Here is a 20,063-nt window from a genome sequence, read left to right as displayed (position 1 = left end):
TGAGAAACAATGTACAAATGCGCTTTACACAATTGATGTGTGTATGGATTGGGATAACAGTTGTATGAGCCCCTAATAAAATGTTAAAAAAATAAGGTAGGTTGTAAACAAAAAAACAAACAAACAAACAAAAAAACTGCTCCTTTGCCAGGAGACCAGAAGAAATAGATGGTATCCAGCTACTGGTACTGAATACTTTATTCAAAAACTGTACAGAAGAATCTTCACCAATAAGTGGGGTGGGCATAGAAGGGGGGATACACATAGAATTTCAAACTGTCATAGGTCCTAGACATTTTGGAGCCATGAGATAATCTTTAAACCAAAAACATCCTCTGGAGTCCTCTTAAAACTGAACAGCAATTCAGTTTAACTAGAAAAAATGTCCATCTTGAGCACTGTGTTCTTTTAAGAACTATGTCAAAAAATTAAAAAGATCTATCTATATGGGATTAAAATGACACAGCAGCTAGAACACTAGAAAACATAAGGGCAGTGGAGGAAGAATAACAGAAAAGGAGGGTGAGAATGGTCACCTAACCTGGATGTAGTCAATGCCACTCAAGTCTACACATTGCTGTTATGTGCTGTCAGTGCCCACTCAAAGCAACTCTAAACCAAACACCGTCTGGTCCTCCTCCATCCCCAAGCAGGCACTATTACATTGGTGCATGTTTTGCTTTACACACACAACAACAACAACAACAACTACTACTACTCTTCCCCCACAACAACAACTACTACTACTACTCTTCCCCCACAACCAATTAAAGTATACTCTGCTATGGAGTGAGGAGGAAGAATGCCAACCAAAAGCATATATAGGACGGTAATTGTGGGAACAATTCTCCCAAGTTGTCTCCCCAAAATATGTTAGACTTAGGACACTGCTTGCAGCTCTAGTCAAGTTACCTCCCTGAAGGCAGTCAGTCACCAGACCACAGTAGGCCTGGTCCCTGCTGCTAAGGACAATGGGCTACTTCTCCCTAAAGGCAGTCATTAATTTGGTTCCTGTAGGTGGAGTTCACACCCCACTGATAATGATTTCTATAGCTGAGCCAGCGGAGTGACATCCAAAGTTAGGCTGCCATCCTGAATCTAGGACCCACCCATCTTGCCACATGTATACATACCCCCAATCCCTCCTCTTCCTATTGCATGGATACCCCAGGGATAGTCGGGACAGTCCCGATTTTTAACAATTTGTCCCGCAGGGTTTTTTGAAAGTCCCAATTTTTGGAAAGAATGCACAACAAGCTAGGGCATATGGTTTTCGGCTGCCATGTGGCTATTTCGCCAGGATATGAGCTTTATATTATTTTTTGTTAATTTTAAAATGTTAAACTTTAATAATAACAAATAATTGTTGAGAACTGATTATGGAGAACTGCTTATCAAAGTTCACATTGTTGATCAGTTGTTAGAATTCAACCATTGTTTGGACTTAATGAACAATGGCATTTTTTGGCATTGGCAACGACAAAAACATTTTGTAACTGTCTCTCAGACGATACACATCGTACTGCACGCTAGTGCTAGTTAAACAAGTGATGTCAACAAACTAGCTATTCAGATAATTTAGGTAAGTAGTTTATTTATTTATTTCATAAATACATACATTTTCTTGAATTTAGCAGACAGTACTGGAATGATGTGCAAAAATCATTCTATCATATTACTCAAAATTTCCCATATAGTAATATTTCCAAAAATGATCTTTTAATGAGGTATCATTATTAAAAAAATTATTGATAAGGAAAAGGCTAAATCTTGGGCATTAGCAAAAATCACAATAGAGAACAAATGGTTAGAAATATTTCATCATTTTGAAACAGACCATGTTCCATATAATAATGCACTAAAAATTGTGGAATACGCGCTGTCCTTACCAGGAACTAATGCTGCGACTGAACACATTTTTTTCTATGGTAAATAAAGTGTGGACATCAGAAAATTCACAATTAAGTGTTGAGACTTTGAAAGTCATTTTTTGTGTGAAATATAATTTAACAAATTCTTGTGAAAAATTTCATGGCCTTTTAAACGACAGCAATCTACTAAAAAAAATTCACTCAAATGAGAAATATGCCAAAGAATAAAATAATACTATACATAATTTTTAATGTATTATATTTTCAAATTGTACTTATGTTGAAATTTAAAAAAATATATTATAATACTATTATTGTGTTCTATGAAAATTTTTGTTGCTCCATATAGACTAAATTTTTAATCAAGGAACACCCCACCCCCCACCCCACCCCAGTCAATGGTGACCCGCTTTGCCAATGTTAAAATCTGGTCACCTTACATTAAATCTTTCTCTCTCTCCACGTGGACCACCAAGTGAGGCTGAGGTGAGCATTGCTACCATGAAATGTGTCTGACTCCATTATTTCAATCTCTCTTCTATCTCTCATGCTCTCTATGACTTTACTATAATTGTTACTTATTATCACTGTACAATTTCACCTACTGGACCCGTGATGATGTGCTAGGGGCAAGACTCCCCTCACAGGTAATGAAATCCAAGTGAAAAAGCATGACTAGACTAACATCTGACAAAGGAGTTTGATGCTGTCCTGTAAAACTTGACTTATTTTCAGAAATAAGTATATTGTAGTGGTGGCATATGGTTACTCATTGGGCTGCTAACCACAAGGTCATCAGTTCAAAACATATATTGTATTTAATATAGAAAATACAAGAAATTTTGAATATTTTTCAGGTAGTATTCAGTTAATATCCTGCTACTGTGTAGAAACTTCAATTCCTAATTTAACTACTGATAAAAGTATGCACTAATCAGGTTTAGTTAGTGAACATAATGGTAAAGAAATGATTGAATTGGTGTAAGTTATACTATTTATACTCTTCAATAATAAACATAAAATTTTTAAAATAAAGAAACAATGTGTTGTGAGAAACAGCATTTGGGGCAATTTCTTGAACACCATGTATCGAACTGAACATGAAATTAAAACAAGCTGATACCTGTTTGGAAAGCACTTTCATGTGGCCTACACTTCCCCGACAATATGCTTCAAGGATGACACCAAACTGCACCGAGACAGCAGGAATGTGCACTTCTGACCTGTAGGCAGTTCATAATATTGAAATAATTTGTTTATCAAACATTTCAGATTATCATCAAATACAAATACAAAAATTGGCTTTATAGTGTACTCTGAAATAAACATGTTTATCATATATATTACGGCATAATTATTAGCAGGATGATCAGCTTTCTAATACTTTAGACCTGAAAATACCGTAAAGTCTGAAAAGTTACAATTATAAAAAAGAGCTTATAATTATTTAAGCTTTTATTCTAAGAAGCTCAAATTTTTCATTTCTTACTTGACTCCCTTTCAAAGAACAAAGGTAGTTTAACCAATCTAAACACAATTAACATAACACAATTGATTAATAACTCAACAACTTAAAGAATGATATTATTTTGTTATTCCCTGAGTGGTTTACTAGTAAGGAGACTAACTTGATGGCAAAAGAAGGTAAGTTAAAAATAAGAAAAACTATCAATAATAAGGAAACTAATGTTCAGAAAGAAACAAAACTCTCAAAATTTAGAATTTACTTTAGAGCTTATTTTCATTAGGAAACTTAGTAAAAAGGTTTTAATTTTTTTTCTTTTCTTCTCACGTGCATTAGTTGCAATACTCTAAAGTATGGTTGAGCAAACAAAAATGTGTGAGTAGAGTCAGCAATGAAAAAGCATAAGAACTGACATTCTTTTTCCTGCATCTGTAGACAATAGGGCATCCCCTCACAGAAGGGTCACAAGGATGGGATGAGCCAACCAGGTTGCAGCACAGCACCAATGAAACACACAGTATTCCTCTTGTTCTATGAGGCCTCCGCACTCCGCACTCTCCCAGTCATGCCTTTCAGTTCTGATTAGACTGGAGCAAGGACCCTGGTACACGTAATTGCTCACGACACATGTAATTCAGGTCAGATAAACTCTTCAGGAACAGAAATGGGAGTAGCAATACCAGGAGGGTAGGGAAAAGGTGGGAGTAGAGGGGAAAAGGGGAACTGATTGCAACTATCGATGCATAACCCCAGCCCCCAGGGGGGTGTACAACAGAAACATGGGTAAAGGGAGAAAGCAGTCAGTATAAGATATGAAAAAATAATAATTTATAATTTATCAAGGGGCCAACAGGGTGAGGGTTGGGCAAGGAAGTGAAAAAAAGAGGAGCTGATACCAAGGGCTCAAATAGAAAGTAAATGTTTAGAAAATGGTGATGGCAACATATGTACAAAGATGCTTGATATAATTGATATATGGAATGTTCTAAGAGTTGTAAGAGCCCCCCCCAAAATGATTTTTAAAAAATCTTTTTTCCTGCTTTTACTCCTATATGAATCTGGTGAAGTAAGATGTATGTGTTTCTGAAAATGACCCAGTCAAATACAGAAGCTGAAAATAAAATTGCTGTTTTTAGCACATTGCTGTTATTTTCAGCCAATAGGAGCAATGAAGATACTACTACCCATAATCTTTTGAAAGAAATCACTACATCTACACTTAGTGCAAGCATATTAAAACAAAATGCACACCTTACCTTGCTGGGGAAAAAACAATACATCCATTATTATTTTCAGTTTGGAAGGGACATTTACATGAATTACTTTGCCAAATCATGAAAACCAAAAATTGCATACTAAGAAATAGAAAGCATGAAAACAAGTGCAAATGTCAAAGAAGGTTCAAAATAAACAAAACCAGCTAACTTTTCTGTCTATATTATGCTAATTCATATTTATGTTGAAGCACACAGTAGGCTGAAACTGAAAAATAAGACTTACCTAAGATGCCAAAATAGAAACTGCCCTATCCTCCGATTAGCAAGTGCTCTTTTTAATAGGAATCGAGAGAGGGCACAATCAAGAAAAGGCTCATATTTTAAAACTTGCACCAGTTGTAAAAGGTATTGAGAGAGTTCTTCATCACTGAAAGGAAAAATAGAAGTCACTTAGCAACCTATGGCAGAAAAAGATTACTTCCTACTTAACTACCAACTACTAACTTATTGAAATACAACGGTCCTATTGGGCTAGACTGGTAAAGGTTACATCCTCTGCACCGGTGGTACCAAACTAATCCAACAGAAAGCTGGAGACTTCCAATCAGGACAGGTAAAAAGACCAGATAGGTGATACACTTTTATTAAATTCACTAGGCAGATACAATTAGTTATTGTTCACATTTACAGTCAGCCGAGAGTTGGAAAAAACTGGGTACTCCAAGGCTGCTTTCTCATCACACTGAAAAAGCTATGGATTCATTTATAGTCACTTTTACCAAATAAAAATTTCATCAGTATTTGAGAAATTTACTTTCTTGCCTTATTAGGATCAAGACTTTGTTCTCCAAGATATTCCGTAAAAACTAAAATCTTGGGAATGGAACAAATATGACATATCCCTATGATAAAATACTGCATTGCAGTGATAGGAATAAACCAGAGTGACAGGTAATGAGCTGAATGAAAACAAGAATTGCAAAGCTGAATGAAAATAAGGCAGACCTAACATATGGCAAGAAACATTTGTGCAATTTAAAAATTGCCCATAGTATTCTATATCTATATTTTAATAGACATACATGAGGGGGCTTCTAAAAGGATGCTCAAAAATTGAGTTAAAGGAAATAGAATTAATTTTTCCGCAAAATTTTGAAGCCCCCTTATATATGATAATAATTAAGGATGGGGCATAGATATACAGCAGATTTCTAACACTGGTTCCTATGGAAAAGGAGGAATATAATAAGAACGCTATGAAGACTTTAACTATAGTGTTTTAATTTTAAAAATGAGAAAATATTAAAACTTAATTCTGGATGGTATACAGATTGTGCATGGTAAAGCGTTAACACAGTAGGCCTATGTACTATGCTTTGAAAAACCTATTTATGAGATTGGACGACCTTGGCTGCTATCTGGGAACTTGCATTTTGGAAGGGCTCCCATAACCCAGCCTGATAAAAGTGGCTCTCGGCACCTAGACTAATTGTAAAAACAACATGATTTATGCTAACTCTTCACTTTCCCTCTGGGTATATGAAGTGTTATTCCCTGCTAGGCAGTGGACGCTGACATGACTAGTCCCCCACCAAAATCTAGGAAGTAGGTGTCCAACAAGTTCCTCTGGTAGACAGCATTTCACAGGTGCTGTCATAACACACTTGGCTGGTGGGGAAAGTGCACCTAGTGAGTCCACTGGCAAAGGACTGCTGGAAGCTTGCACCTGCTTCCCCTTCTGGCTTTGCCCCACACACCTTACCTTCTTTCACTTTGATGGTTTTGCTCTACGCTCTTTTGCTGTAATAAATCACAGATGTGACTAACTGTGGAGTCCTAGGAGTCTTCCTAGTGAAGCTAAAGAACCTGGGGTGATCTGGGGAACTTCCCGACACAGTAACTAGCTTTTTAAAATTTTCCCATTGTAAATTGTTAGCCATTTCCATTTGTCTTCCATGAGACATATCATTTTCCACCTACTGCGAAGCTATGCCTTGCCCAAAGAAAGCCATCTAGGAGGACATACCTCATCTGTTTCAGGCAGCCCACAGCGTATTCCCGCACATACTGGTCTGGGTAGTTGAAATCAAGAAGCTCCAGGGCCTCCCGTGGGGGCAGGTTAGGCCAAATTTGAAGAAGTGCTTGAAGCTATTTGAAAATGAAAACCGGTTCAAAAATATTGGGGAGAAAGTAATCAATTTTCTTTTGGTATATAGGTGTACAGAAACAAGTTAAAAGAAAGAAGCATGCTTTCACTAATCCATTCCTGTTGATACAAATTAATAAAGATTATCTTTAGTATTCAAAAATCCTATAGATAAGTACTAATAAAAAGCTATTATTTATCTGGTGGTAGGGGGAGTGATATATTGAATACATGAATTCTGGAATCACTAGCCATTAAATAACTGAAAGTGAAGAGAAGCAGGCATGCAGGCTGGTAAAAGTATTGCTAGATATAATTAAAGGCACAAAATAAATATAAACTGCAAAGCTAGAGCATTAGCCTAATGATTCTAGAACTTAACATTGCTTTAAGGTAATTTATCTTTGGTTGTTAAATATTTTTTAAGATAATCACTGAACAGAATTGTTCCATTTAACAAAGGGAAGAAATTAATTTAGAGAGGACATGTGATTCAACCATAAAAACCGTGAGGGCCTGATGCAAAGGGTTTTGAAGGACCTCTGCATTGGAACAACTCAGGATGTTCCCGGGAATTAGTGGGCTGCATGCGGTCACAAGTCAGGGGCCAACTCATGGCAACAACTCGTACAGAAGTCTGTAAATAGTACAAGCAGGGAATCCAGGACAGATGATCCCTTCAGGGCCAACGGTGAGAGTGGCCATACCCGGAAGGTGGCGGGAGGGTGGGGTGGAAAGAGGGAACCGATTTCAAGGATCTACATATAGCCCCCTCCCTGGGGGACGGACAACAGAAAAGTGGGAGAAGGGAGACATCGGACAGTGTAAGACATGAAAAAATAATAATATATAAATTATCAAGGGCTCATGAGGGAGGGAGGTGCGGGGAGGGAGGGGGAAAAAGTAGAAAGCAAATGTTTTGAGAATGATGAAGGCAACAAATGTACAAATGTACTTGACACAATGGATGGATCTATGGATTGTGATGAGTTTTACAAGCCCCCAATAAAATGATTAAAAAACAACAACCAATATTGCAAACAGTTAATGTGCTCAGCTGCTAATGCAAAGGTTGCACGTTTGAATCTGCCCAGAGGCACCTCAGAAGAGAGGCTGGGCAATCTATTTCTAAAAAAAGCAGTCAATGAAAAACCCTACCAACAGTTCTACTCTGACACAAATGGATTTACCATGAGGTGGAAAAAGCTCAATGACTACTGGTTGGTGCTCTTCTGTAGCTTGTCCCTGCAGAAGCAGAGAATCAACTGCGCCAGGCTCCTGGCTCTCATTTCTCAGAGTAATTGATTTGTTAATTAAATATAGTGTACATTATTTTGTACTAGTTCCATGTATCTGGCAATTCAATAGGGTGCAAAGAAAAACAAACATTCACTACTTTTCATTTCACTATTTTCTTTTTATTCTAGACTACTATAAACATGGGCATTAAAATCATAAAATTCATGGTTTTCAACACTTGCTTGTACACATAGTTAAGAGTCTGCTTGCATCTCAACATTCTGTAACTGGCTTTGCGTCTACTAAAATGGGCAACCTTAGCTTACATATAAAATGGCTCGAGATTTCCTCTTGAAATGAAATGAGCATATTAAATACCTGAATGTAAAAATGTCTGTCCTTATATGGTTAAAAGAAATATGTTTCTTTGCTAAAATTTTGAGGTCATTACACATTTACTAAACTAGAACTAGAGATATTGAATAAAATTTTTAAAGGTGAACAAACCTGGTAAAGGGTCGATTTTATTCTGATAAAAAATAAAACACTTTAAATAGTTTTACTATTAAGCATTGGTGGTCATATGAATTTAAGAACTGCCTGTTTTTAACCCCACACCAACTACCCTGAGTCAACTCTGACTCATCTCCACACGATGCAGGGCTTCCGAGCTGTAAATCTCTATGGTGGGAGGCAGCCTCAACCTTTTCCCTTGCATGGCAGCTGACAGGTTTGAACCAGCAACCAAGGTTTACGCACAGCACCTCCAGGGCTCCTTTAGATAGGGCCTTGGAAACTAAATCAAGTGACTGAAATTACACGGAATTGTTTCTTTCTGTACATTCTGTCTAAAGATATACACCCTGCTGGCACAGGGGTTATATGTTCAGCTGCTAGCCACCCCGTTAGCAGTCTGAAAGCACCAACTCTCCACAGGACAGAGACGGGGCTGCCTACTCTCTGAAAGAGTTAGTCTCAGAAACTCACATGGGCAGTTCCTTCATATCCTATAAGGTTGCTGTGAGTCAGCATCAACTCTATAGCAGTGAGTTTTTGTTTAGTTTTTTAAAGATAGACATTCACCGACACCTATGAATGCCTGAAATAAAATTTACCTGAATGGCTTATGATTTAATATGCCAACTTCTACACCTGAAGGCAATCTTCAAAAATTAAATAATCCATTTTAGAACAGTAATTGCAAATGGCCTTAAGATTCAAACTGTGAAATCCACTGGAGAAACTGGCAGCAGATTGCCTAGTAGATAGTCTGTGCTTTCCTTAACCGATGAGATGACTGCTCCAGGACAAACGTTCTAGGACAAATTGTCTTTAGTGAGAAGTAATGCAATCTACCCAGAATCTAAGCTTTGTATCTTAAGTTTCCGGTCCACCAAATAAAGCTTATGTGCGTTGTGTTAGTCTGGGTAGCCTAGAGAAACAAATTCATAAACACATGGAACTACGCTAGTGTCCTGAGCTGGAGAAGCCAGGTGGAGATCCCTGACAGTGCTGAGATGTTTACACTGCCACTGGATCCACAAGACTCCTCCCCCACTGGCCTGTGATCTTCCTGTACTCAGTGTCATTGCATGTGTTTCCTGAATCTGAAGAGGACTTTATAGATTGGTATCAGACATATGGGCTAATATTGGACTTATGGATTTGATCTGGACTGGGATGTTTCCTCAATATTCAATTGCTATTGCAGATAAACCCCTTACTCATCCACATGCGTGTCAATGAATTTGGTTCTCTAATCCACCCGGACTAACACATGGGTATAAAAGGAACCGTGGTGGCACACCGGGTTACATGTTGGGCTGCTTACCAGAAGGTTGGCAGTGGGCACCCATTAGTTGATCTACAGGAGAAACATGCATTATTCAGCTTCCATAAGATCTCTGTGGCCATTCTACACTGTCCTACAGAGTCCCAGAAAGCTATAGAAAACTATCCATTCCATGGTCCAGAGAACAAAGTAACAGTCCCAACAGGACTACAGAAATGAGTTTTTCTTACCTGAGCAACATCCTCAAGTTTATTCCACTTGATAGACAGCAATAATTTTGGCAGTGAGTGTGGGAAATTCTCTCTGCAGTCTTGTCGCAAAGTCCAAATAAGATCCATTTCATTCTCACAGAGTTGAGATAAGGGATCTCTATCCAAGATTTCTTTCAGTACTGCAAGAAACTTCTTCCCACCTCGACTCTAAGAAAGTAAAATTACTCATTATAGAATTTAATTCTGCAAACATCACTGGTAAATATTCTTCAAATTCATATACAATGAGTTTATATGTTATCAAAAGTTTTGGAGCTCTGGTGGCGTTACACTTTGGGCTATTGACCACAAGGCTGGCAGTTGCTCCATGGATGAAAGATGAGGTTTTCTACTCCATAAAGAGCTACAGTCTCAGAAACCCACAGGAAGCAGTTCTACCCTGTGCTATAGAGTTGGTATGCATCCCAACTGATCATTGGCAGAGTCTGGGGTACTGTTATTCTTGTTTTAAATTATGAGCTTGATATGTGATATGTGAGATACTAAAGATATTTTTAGGAAAATATTAATACAATAGTTTTTTTAAAATTAGGGTTTATTGCTGAATGTTAAGTTTGTAAGCTACGGATGAGGAGTTTGAAATGGAAAAAAATTTGCTTAAAAAAATCATGTGCAAACACTAGGGGGCAATATTGCCTTTTGGATTAAAAACAAATCTTGGTGTGCGTAGAGAAGGTAGGGGAAGAGACAGCCCCCAGGGAAGAAAGGTAATTGACAGAAAAGCAAGCAAGAAAAGGTAAAACCAAATCAAAGCAGTGCAACATACACTTCAGGGGAGGTGTGCTTTATATTACAGACACTGCTATAATACAAGGAAAGATGAAGCTGGTGTCAACCTTCACCCAGCTCATTTGGTGTGAAATTCACCAGTATATTACATCTAAGTCAAAATATTTTAAAGATGACATAATAAAATTTAAATATATCAGGAGATAGGGCAAAGCTCTCAATAATATTCATTCACAAGGGCTGAGCCATGGCTACCAGATTAATACCTGTCATAATAAAGCAATATAAAGAAAGATAAAAAACGTTCTAGTCGCGTACAGAGTGACACCCCCAGAAACACACATGGGCAGTTCTACTCTGTTCTATAGGGTCACCATGAGTTGGAATCAACGTGATGACAGTAAGTTTGATTTTCTTGTTAGAATGTCAATGACACCTGTAAATATCCTTAAGCAATTTAATACTCTATGACATTTTGCACAACAAAACGTAGGATAGAAAAGCTGGAAACTTTATCTAAGAAATAAAAGGTGATAGTTTGCCACATCTTTTAGATGAAATACAACCAGATTAAATTGAGGAATTTATTCTGTCCTCAACTTTACTGATACAATTATATAATTTTATACTTAAAATCCTACAGTCCTAGCCATTTGTCTAATTACGGCCTAGCTCAGAGCATCCATGGCCTCTAAGACACTGCCTCAACATAGTTTTCCAGCTATCCTTCAAGTAATTCTAAAATCCTTTTTTAAAAAACATCATTTTATTGGGGTTCCTACAGCTCTTATCATAATCCATATATCCATCCATTGTGTGAAGTACATTTGTACATATGTTGCCATATCATTTCCAAAACATTTTCTTTCTACTTGAGCCTATTGGTGTCGGTTCATTTTTTGGCCATCCCTCCCTCCCTTCCTCAAGAACCCTTGGTAATTTATAAATTATTTTCTCATGTCTTACACTGACCAATGCCTGTGCGTGCCCCTGGGAGGGGGTTATATGTAGATCATTGTAATCGGTTCCTCCTTTCTCCCCCTACCTTCTCCTTACCCTCTTGGTAACACTACTCTCATTATTGGTCCTGAGTAGTTTATCTGTCCTGGATTCCCTGTGTTTCCAGCTCTTATCTGTACCTGGGTGCATGCTCTGGCCTAGCCAGATTTGTAAGGCAGGATTGGGGTCATGATAGTGGGGGAAGTGGGAAGCATTAAAGAACTAGAGGAAAGTTGTGTGTTTAATGGATGCTATACTGCACCCTGACTGGCTGGCTGGTCTCTAATTGTCTACCGAAGGGCTTTGGATCTCCACCCACATTTCCCCTCATTCACATTGATAAAATTTTTTTGTATATCAGGCCTTTGATGCCTGATATATATCTGATCCCATCAAGACCTCATGATCACGAATAGGCTGGTGTGCTTCTTCCATGTGGATTGTTACTTTCCAGCTAGATGACCACTTGTTTATCTTCAAACTTTTAAGACCCCAGATACTATATCTTTTATTGCTAGGCACCATCAGTTTTCTTCACTACATTTGCTTATGCACCCATTCTGTCTTCAAAGCTGAGCATTCCAGAATGCCAGGTTATTAGAACAACGTGTTCTTGTGTTAAGGGAGTACTTGAGTAGAGGCCCAATGTCCATCTGCTACCTTAGTAACATAAAAATATATATACATGGATCTATTTCCATATCGTAATATATCAATATATTTACATATATACATGCCTGTATTTAGACCTCTCTAAATGCCCTTTGCCTCCTAGTTCTTTCCCCTATTCCCTTTTACTTTCCTCTTGTCCCACTATCATGTTTGGCCTTCATTCAGGTTTCAGTAATTCCTCTCAATTACATTGCCCTTGAACAAACCCTACCAGGCCTTTACACCCTACTAATGCCAAACTGGCTACAGCTCTCTGCAGTCAACATACCATTTTATTCTCATTCTTTCTGCCTGAAAAAGTATTTCCTATCTGTTGAACTGGAGAATTTGGCTCCTTCTGAAAGGCCTGCCTGGAGTCTCAAGATAGGTTGGTCACCTGCTTGCTTGACTATTGGGCTCCTTTAGTGGAATGTCAATTTCCAAGGCCCAAAGTCCATACAAATTCAGGGCTGAGCACAACTGTTTCCCAGAGCAGCTTCTCTACCCATTTCTTTCAAAAAGAAAAGGCCTACAGATTATAATACTGTACATCACAAAATAGTTTACAGTAGTTGTTTAATCAACTTCAAAAAGATAAAATATAGATGAAGGATTTAGTTGAAAAAAGTATATCATTAAAATCTTTGCATAGAAAGTTATCTCATTTACTAACATCTACTTACAATATGCTCATATTGTTCATTATATTCAAAATTTTTACTTTAAACTCTGCAAGAACATTTCAATTATCTCTCCACCATCCAATGATTAATACTAATCAGAAAAAGTGTACTAAAAATAGAGCCAATCCCTGTTATTTTCAGAGTAATGCTTTAACCAGTTGCCAAAAATGCAAAGTTAATGCATACTGAGAAATTGCCCCTAAAGAAAATACAAGGTTAGGTTCTGTAATTTTTTGTCAACTGATTACTACATAACTTTTCGATACATGTTTCTGTTAAGAGACATGTTATCTAGTGTACAGTAAAGTCTGTGAAAGTCAGAGCCTGTGTACCACAGAAATCTGCCAGAGAAGAAAAACTCAAATATTTCCCACTAATAGTCAAAACAGAAACAGATGTCATCGTGTATTTTTATTCATTAGTAATGAACTTCCAACTAACATTATAACTGATACCTGAGTTAAACTGTTTTCTCACACATGCATTTCCTCCGTGAGGCACATCCAGCTTTCTGGCTCATTGGAGCACTACACAGCCCTATAGTACTGTGCCAGGAGCCATTTTAAACAGCAAAACCATAGCCAGGCACAGAAGTGCACAAGATAAGAGCTGAAATAAAGTGGCATTAGCATCATCTGTTTGACCCGATAAGCAAAATCCTATTAAAGAAGAGAGAAAGGCAGGAAGCCTCACATTCCTCTATCTCAGAACCAGCAGTTAGAACAGTGGATATTTTAAGTGATGATATAGAATATATATATTATATATTTATAAGTAGACCGATAGATATTTGGGACCCTGGTGACAGAGTGCCAAACCAGGAGTCCAAAACCACCAGCCATTCTGCAGGAAAAAGATGAGGATTTGTACTCCCGTAAAGCGTTAGTCTTGTAAACCTACACTGCAGTTGGATGAATAATTGCCTAGGGGATTAACAGGGAAGGTTGGGGGATGTGGGGGGAATGGGGAATGAGTATGAGAAGAAAATGTTCTGAAACTGATTGTGGGGATTACACAACTCAATATGATTGAAGGAGTAAATTGTATAATATGTGAAGTATATGCCAATAAAACTGTTTAAAAAAAAAAGTTACAGTCTCAAAAACCCAGAGGCCATTCTATTCTGTCCTATAGGGTCACTCTGTGTCAGAACTGACTCAATGGCAGTGAATTTTATGGTCCCCATAGTGCTCAGCCATTGCGATCGGTTCTCCCTTTTCTCCCCCGACCTTGGCCTTACCTCCTGGTATCGCTACTCTAATTATCGGTCCTGGGGGGTTTATCTGTCCTGGATTCTGTGTGTCAAGAGCTCATATCTGTACCAGTGTACATGCTCTGGTCTACTTGCATTTGTAAGGTAGAATTGATGTAATGATAGTGGGGGGCGGGGTGGGGCAGGGGGAGGAAGCATTAAAGAACTAGAGGAATCCTGTGTATTTCCTTGGTGTTATACTGTACCCTGGCTGGCACGTCCCCTTCCTTGTGACCCTCTGTGAGGGGCTGTCCAATTGCCTACAGATGGGCTTCGGGTCTCCATTCCAATCCCCCTTGTTCCCATTGAAAAGGTTGTTTGTTTTGGGTCTTCTGATGCCTGATCCCATCGACAACTCGTTATCACACTCGTTACTGTGCTTCTTCCATGTGGGCTTTGTTGCTTCCCTGCTCGATGACTGCTTGTTAACTTCAAGCCTTTAAGACCCCAGCTATATTTTGTAATAGCCAGGCACCATCAGCTTTCTTCACCACATTAGTTTATGCACCCATTTTGTCTTCAGTGATTGGGTTGCGTGGGTGAGCCTCAAAGAATGCCAGGTTACTAAAACAAATTGTTCTTGCATTCAGGAAGGACTTGAGTAAAGGCCCAATGTACGTCTGCTACCTTAATACTTAACATATAAATATATGTACATAGACCTATATCCAGATTGTTATATATTAATATATTTACATATATAGATGCCTATATTTACACCACTATAAATGTCTTTTGCCTCCTAGTTCTTTCCTCTATTTCCTTTTACTTTCCTCCTGTCCCACTATCATGTTTAATCTTCATTCGGCTTCCAGTAGTTTCTCTCCACTAGTTGCACTTGATCTAAACCTAGCAGGCATTCTTGCCCTCATCATCGATTTTAGATCACTTGTTCCCTTGTCCCTAGGTTTGTTGGTTCCACCTCATCCCCTTTCCACCACCTTCTCTTCTCCCATGCTCCCCCTCCCCCCAGAACTATTGGTCCTGTTATTTTTTCCTTGGGATTGGTTTATCCTGTGTATCTTAAATAAATAAACATAAATTAAAAAATAAAATTAAACTATAAATAGTTCCAGGTCTGTGTGCTGACCCTTATGAATGTTTTCCAATCAGGTCTGATGAAAACCCACTGGCCCTTTTAAGGGAGAAAGATGAAAGCTTTCTGCTCCCATAGAGATTTACAGCTTTGGACACCCTATATAGGGTTGCTATGAGTCAAAATTGATGGAAGTAGTGTGTGGGGGAGGTGTTTGTGTGTGTGTGTGTTGTGGGGTGAGGGTTGTTATATGGGTATATAAACTCAAATATTACAGAGGCAATCAATCACATGGTTATACATTCCCTAGTTTGTCTTGTGAACAAGCCTGAAATTGATTATTCCTCAGCAATAAGCACACTCAGTGCCCAAAACTTGGATTCGAAATGCTTTTCACAAATCAAAGGAATGAGTAGTCCCCGGAGAATGGCTAATTCCAAGGTTGGGGGTAGCGAGAGCACCATATTTCTAGTAAAACAATGAGATGACAATGAGATGTTAATGTACTAGAAAGAAAGAAATGCTAATAGAATGTTGGGAACATATCAAAAAGACTCAGGAGACCACATTCCAGTATAATAATACTGATTCAGACATAATGCAATACTAAATGGCAAGTGATTAAAGTTTGACATGGAAGAATATGTTTACTTAGGTCTAAAAATAAATCTGACAGAATATTTATTGTACAAAAATATGTATCAGCTACTGTCTTAATCAAGTGAGGACAGTTAATATTAACAATAAAGGGTAAAATTGACAATGCTTGTTTCTTGTTAAAATACAATTAGAAGTGTGTACTCCATCACTTCTATCATGTTTTTGCTAAAAATGAATAGCTGGAATTTAATCATGAAAAACATCAGAGATCACTGAAGATATGGGTGTTATAGCAGTGTGGTGAAGAAACTACCAAAATTAATAGTGTCTGGGGTCTTAAAAGTCTTGTCTTTAAGCAAGCAGCCATTTAAGTGAGGTGTCAACAAGAGCACACCAGCCTGTAATGATCCAGGAATTGTAAATGATATAATCCAAATCCAAAGGAGGGAATGGAATCAGAGCTTAAATTGTGAACACCGGGTTTTTAGAAGGCTATGGATGACAGTGGAAGAGTACAATTCAATGGCACTGTTCCCACATGGATTAAGGTTGTAGTGAATCCCCTTTGACTATAGTTGAAGGATGTGAATAGCCCTGCTATCAGACAGTGAGCATTATAAAGTCAACTATGGCAGACTTAGTTAAGTTAAAATGTCCCATCTTATTTGATCCCCATTTGACCCATTTAGGAGTCCTTGTGGTGTAGTGGTCACATGTTGAGCTGCTAACCTCAAGGTCAGCAATCTGAAACCACTAGTGACTAGCTGCTCCTCGGGAGAAAGATGAGGCTTTTGACTCCGGTAAAGAGTGAACAGTCTTAGAAACCCTCAGGGGCAGCTCTACCCTACCCTATTGGGTCACCAAGAGTCAGAATTGATGCCATGGCAGTGAATTCTGAGTTTTTGACCCTTTAAAATTGTGTTAAAAGGGGGGAGGAGGAGGGAAGTACACATGGAGCAAGCCTCCAGTGAATCCCCTGACCACAGACCAGGGATGTGAACAGCCTTACTATCATGCGTTAGAAGTGGATTATGGCAGGTACAGGTAGGTTAAAATTTAATACCTTATCATCTAATTTCCATTTTGACTTATAAATTGTTCTAGCTTCCAATAATTTCTGCTTTCTTTTCAATTGAGGCTTTTCTCTATTTTGTTATTGTTGTTAGCTTTTTTGTTCTTTGTTTTTGTATGTTTTGCAGTACATGAAATCCAGGATGGGTGCATGTACAAGGATAATAACTGGACTGAGGGTTTCTTAGGGATGACAGGAGAGGTTGGGAGGAAACGGAGAGCTAATAACAAAGAGTTCAAGAAAGAAGAAAATGTTCTAGAATTGATTGTGGTAATGATAGCACAACTCTTCTTGATATGACTGAACTACAGAATTACACGATATGTAGATTTTTCCCAAATAAAACTGTTTAAAATAAATAAATTTTTTTAAAGAAAAGAAAGAAATAGCATCAGGCAAATGTAAATTGAGTAAGTATACAATAACATCATGAGAAAGTTTGAAATATTGTGAGAAATAGCAAATGTGACAGTAAGTGAGTATATGCCGTTGGAAAAATGTTGCCAATAGACTTGGTCAATTCAGGGTTGCCACAAATCTTCAATTTGTTGTTACTGTTATTTTTAAAGCACTATTTGTGAAGCACAGTAAAGTGAAACAAAATAGAACAAGGGACACAAGAGTAGTAAGAAGTTTAAAAAATTTAAATGATAAAGTAGATGGGGTAGAAATAGTACATCTCATGTGAGTCAAGTCAACAAAGTAATAAATTTTGTATCCTCTAAACAGAAACAATAAAGACAGTGTGTGGGCCACTGACAGCTCTTTGTACATCAAAAAACATGCTTGCTTTCTTCCTTTGGCACTATAAACTTATAATTTAGCAAGGCAGGTGATCATTAAGCCAAAACCCGCATTACCCAACCTCACTTGCAACGAAGTAAGGCCCTATTACAAAGTTCTGGCCAGTGGGAAATGAGCAGAAGTGATGCATGCTAAGGGTATCCTGAAGCCAAGTGAACTGCTCCTGCTGCTGCTGCGTGGAATTCAGTCACAGAAGCAGCACTAATTGTCCAATCATTTTAAGAACCCCTCACTCAATGCCACTGAGTTGGTGCTGACTTATAGTGGGCCCTGCCTATAGAGTCCTACAGGGCAGAACTAATCTGTGAGTTTCCAAGACAGGATTACAAAGTGCTCTTTCTCCCAAGAAGCAGCTACTTGTTTTGAACTGTGGACCTTGCACTTAGCAACCCAATGCATGACCATCACACCACCAGGGCTCCTTAGACATCAAGAAAGGGGCCCTAGTGACACAGTGGGTTATATGCTGGGCTACTACTCCAGTAAAGATGAACAGTTTTGGAAACCCACAGGAGCAATTAACTCTGCCCTACATACATGGTCTCTATTAGTCAAAATCAACTTTATGACAGTTGAGTTTGCATTCGAGTTTGAGGCACCAAGATGGAAGAAACCTGGGTCCTTAGCACTGTGAAGTCTGACCTGGTTTACAGCTACTCTGTTGTATGAGCAAGAAACAAAATTACAGCCCCTTCACTAAACTGAGTAATATTTAAAAAGAGAATATGGTTAATTTATAAGGAGCTATACTAGCCCTTACAGACTAGTTGCCAAACTAGCTGTGTGTATTAAAAAGTTAAACACAGACCACTTACAAACTGGGCTTTCAATGAGCAAACACCAGTAGTGGAATCTTCCTGCATGTACATAGGTCGTTCTTGCATATGAGCTATGGTATTCTATAAATTCACCACCTTAAATAAGATGATGGTACCTAATAATGCTCATTATACTATAACAAGAGAAAAACATTTTTAAACCTTTGATACTTACTGATACATTAGCGCTATCGCTGCTTGCGATCTCAGCCGCCTTTTCAATAATCTGTTTTAAAAAATTTAATAAAAATTAAAATTTGGCTCTACTTACAGAATTTTAATCATAAATGGCAATATTTTTACTTAAGACTAAAAGAAACTACTACGATTTAACACTTCCATGCTCGAGAAAAGAAAAATGAAACTCAAAAGCAAAATGCTACTATGCAATGCTTTCCAATCTTAAACTATAGACAACAAGAAAACAATGGTATGGCCATGAAGTACGGAACTGTGGTCCCTTGTGTACAATATGGGTGGTCCACAGACAGTGTCTTGTATATGCTAAACTTTTCCTGAAATATAGGTAAATATATTCAGTTAAGAAAATGTAAATGTACATAAGGTTTGCTAAATGTAGATTAAATTTTTGGTCATATGCTTTCTCTCAACAAATACTAAAAAAGTAGAAATAATACTGAGAGCTTTAAAATATTTTTTTTAAACCACTAATTCAGAAAGGGTCCTCATCCTGGAAAAGATGTGAATTCATTGTTATACTGAAAGGAGCAAAGAATGGAAAGACCATGTCCTCCTATTGACATATACAATCCTAGGTAAATAGGATACCTGTATCCTCACATACATGATATGGGGATAACTCTCATCCTATGTCAAACAGTTGTTGTGATAATATTCTAGTATGCTAGGGCACCTCTAGTGTCCAAGGATCTACACAGGCACCCGTTTTACAAATATACACCCCTTTTTACAGCTTAATCTTCTTTCTGGGAAGCCTTGCTTCTCCCCCATGAACACACATAGACGTCTGGGTGCCTTAGGACTAGTCTTTTTTATGTTCTTTCCACTGAATTCAACAAAAACCCCTGGAATTTGCTGGGCCCAGGGAGCAAATGTGCACTCAGATCCATCTCGTCCATATTCTATTACACTTATTAAAACTAAGTAATACTAAGGAAAGACACTTTAAAAGCAAAATCTTACATTAAGTGATTATAGCAACATATAGTAAATTACACAAAAACATAGGATTGGGGACTTCTAACCTATTACAAATGCACTATTGGAATTTTTATAGTGACACTATATGTAACTTGTACAATCCAAGGAAAATCAGTAAGTATAAACATGATTACACGTGTGTATATTAAAGCATAAATCTCCATTCCAACTTAATCATCTTTAAGACAGACTCCTCAAGAGATAAGAAATGTAACAGAGAGGTGAGTGGCCAGTT

The 20,063-nt window shown here is 37.9% G+C and overlaps 1 protein-coding gene across 1 annotated transcript in view; it reads right to left on the bottom strand.

Moving 5' to 3' along the window:
• Nucleotides 1-20,063, bottom strand: part of PIK3CB (phosphatidylinositol-4,5-bisphosphate 3-kinase catalytic subunit beta) — a 124,343-nt gene that overhangs the window by 22,956 nt on the left and 81,324 nt on the right. The window contains exons 11-15 of the mRNA XM_004712086.4: nucleotides 18,822-18,872; nucleotides 9,961-10,149; nucleotides 6,580-6,701; nucleotides 4,837-4,980; nucleotides 2,995-3,094 (exon numbers count right to left, since the gene is read on the bottom strand). Coding sequence (XP_004712143.1) covers nucleotides 2,995-3,094; nucleotides 4,837-4,980; nucleotides 6,580-6,701; nucleotides 9,961-10,149; nucleotides 18,822-18,872 — 606 coding nt within the window. The remainder of the gene's footprint in view (nucleotides 1-2,994; nucleotides 3,095-4,836; nucleotides 4,981-6,579; nucleotides 6,702-9,960; nucleotides 10,150-18,821; nucleotides 18,873-20,063) is intronic.

Source organism: Echinops telfairi, unplaced genomic scaffold, assembly GCF_000313985.2.
Source record: "Echinops telfairi isolate 266 unplaced genomic scaffold, ASM31398v2 ScPeMD7_16;HRSCAF=60, whole genome shotgun sequence".
In the NCBI taxonomy this organism is placed as follows: domain Eukaryota; kingdom Metazoa; phylum Chordata; class Mammalia; order Afrosoricida; family Tenrecidae; genus Echinops; species Echinops telfairi.
This window is presented reverse-complemented; position numbering and strand designations above follow the sequence as displayed.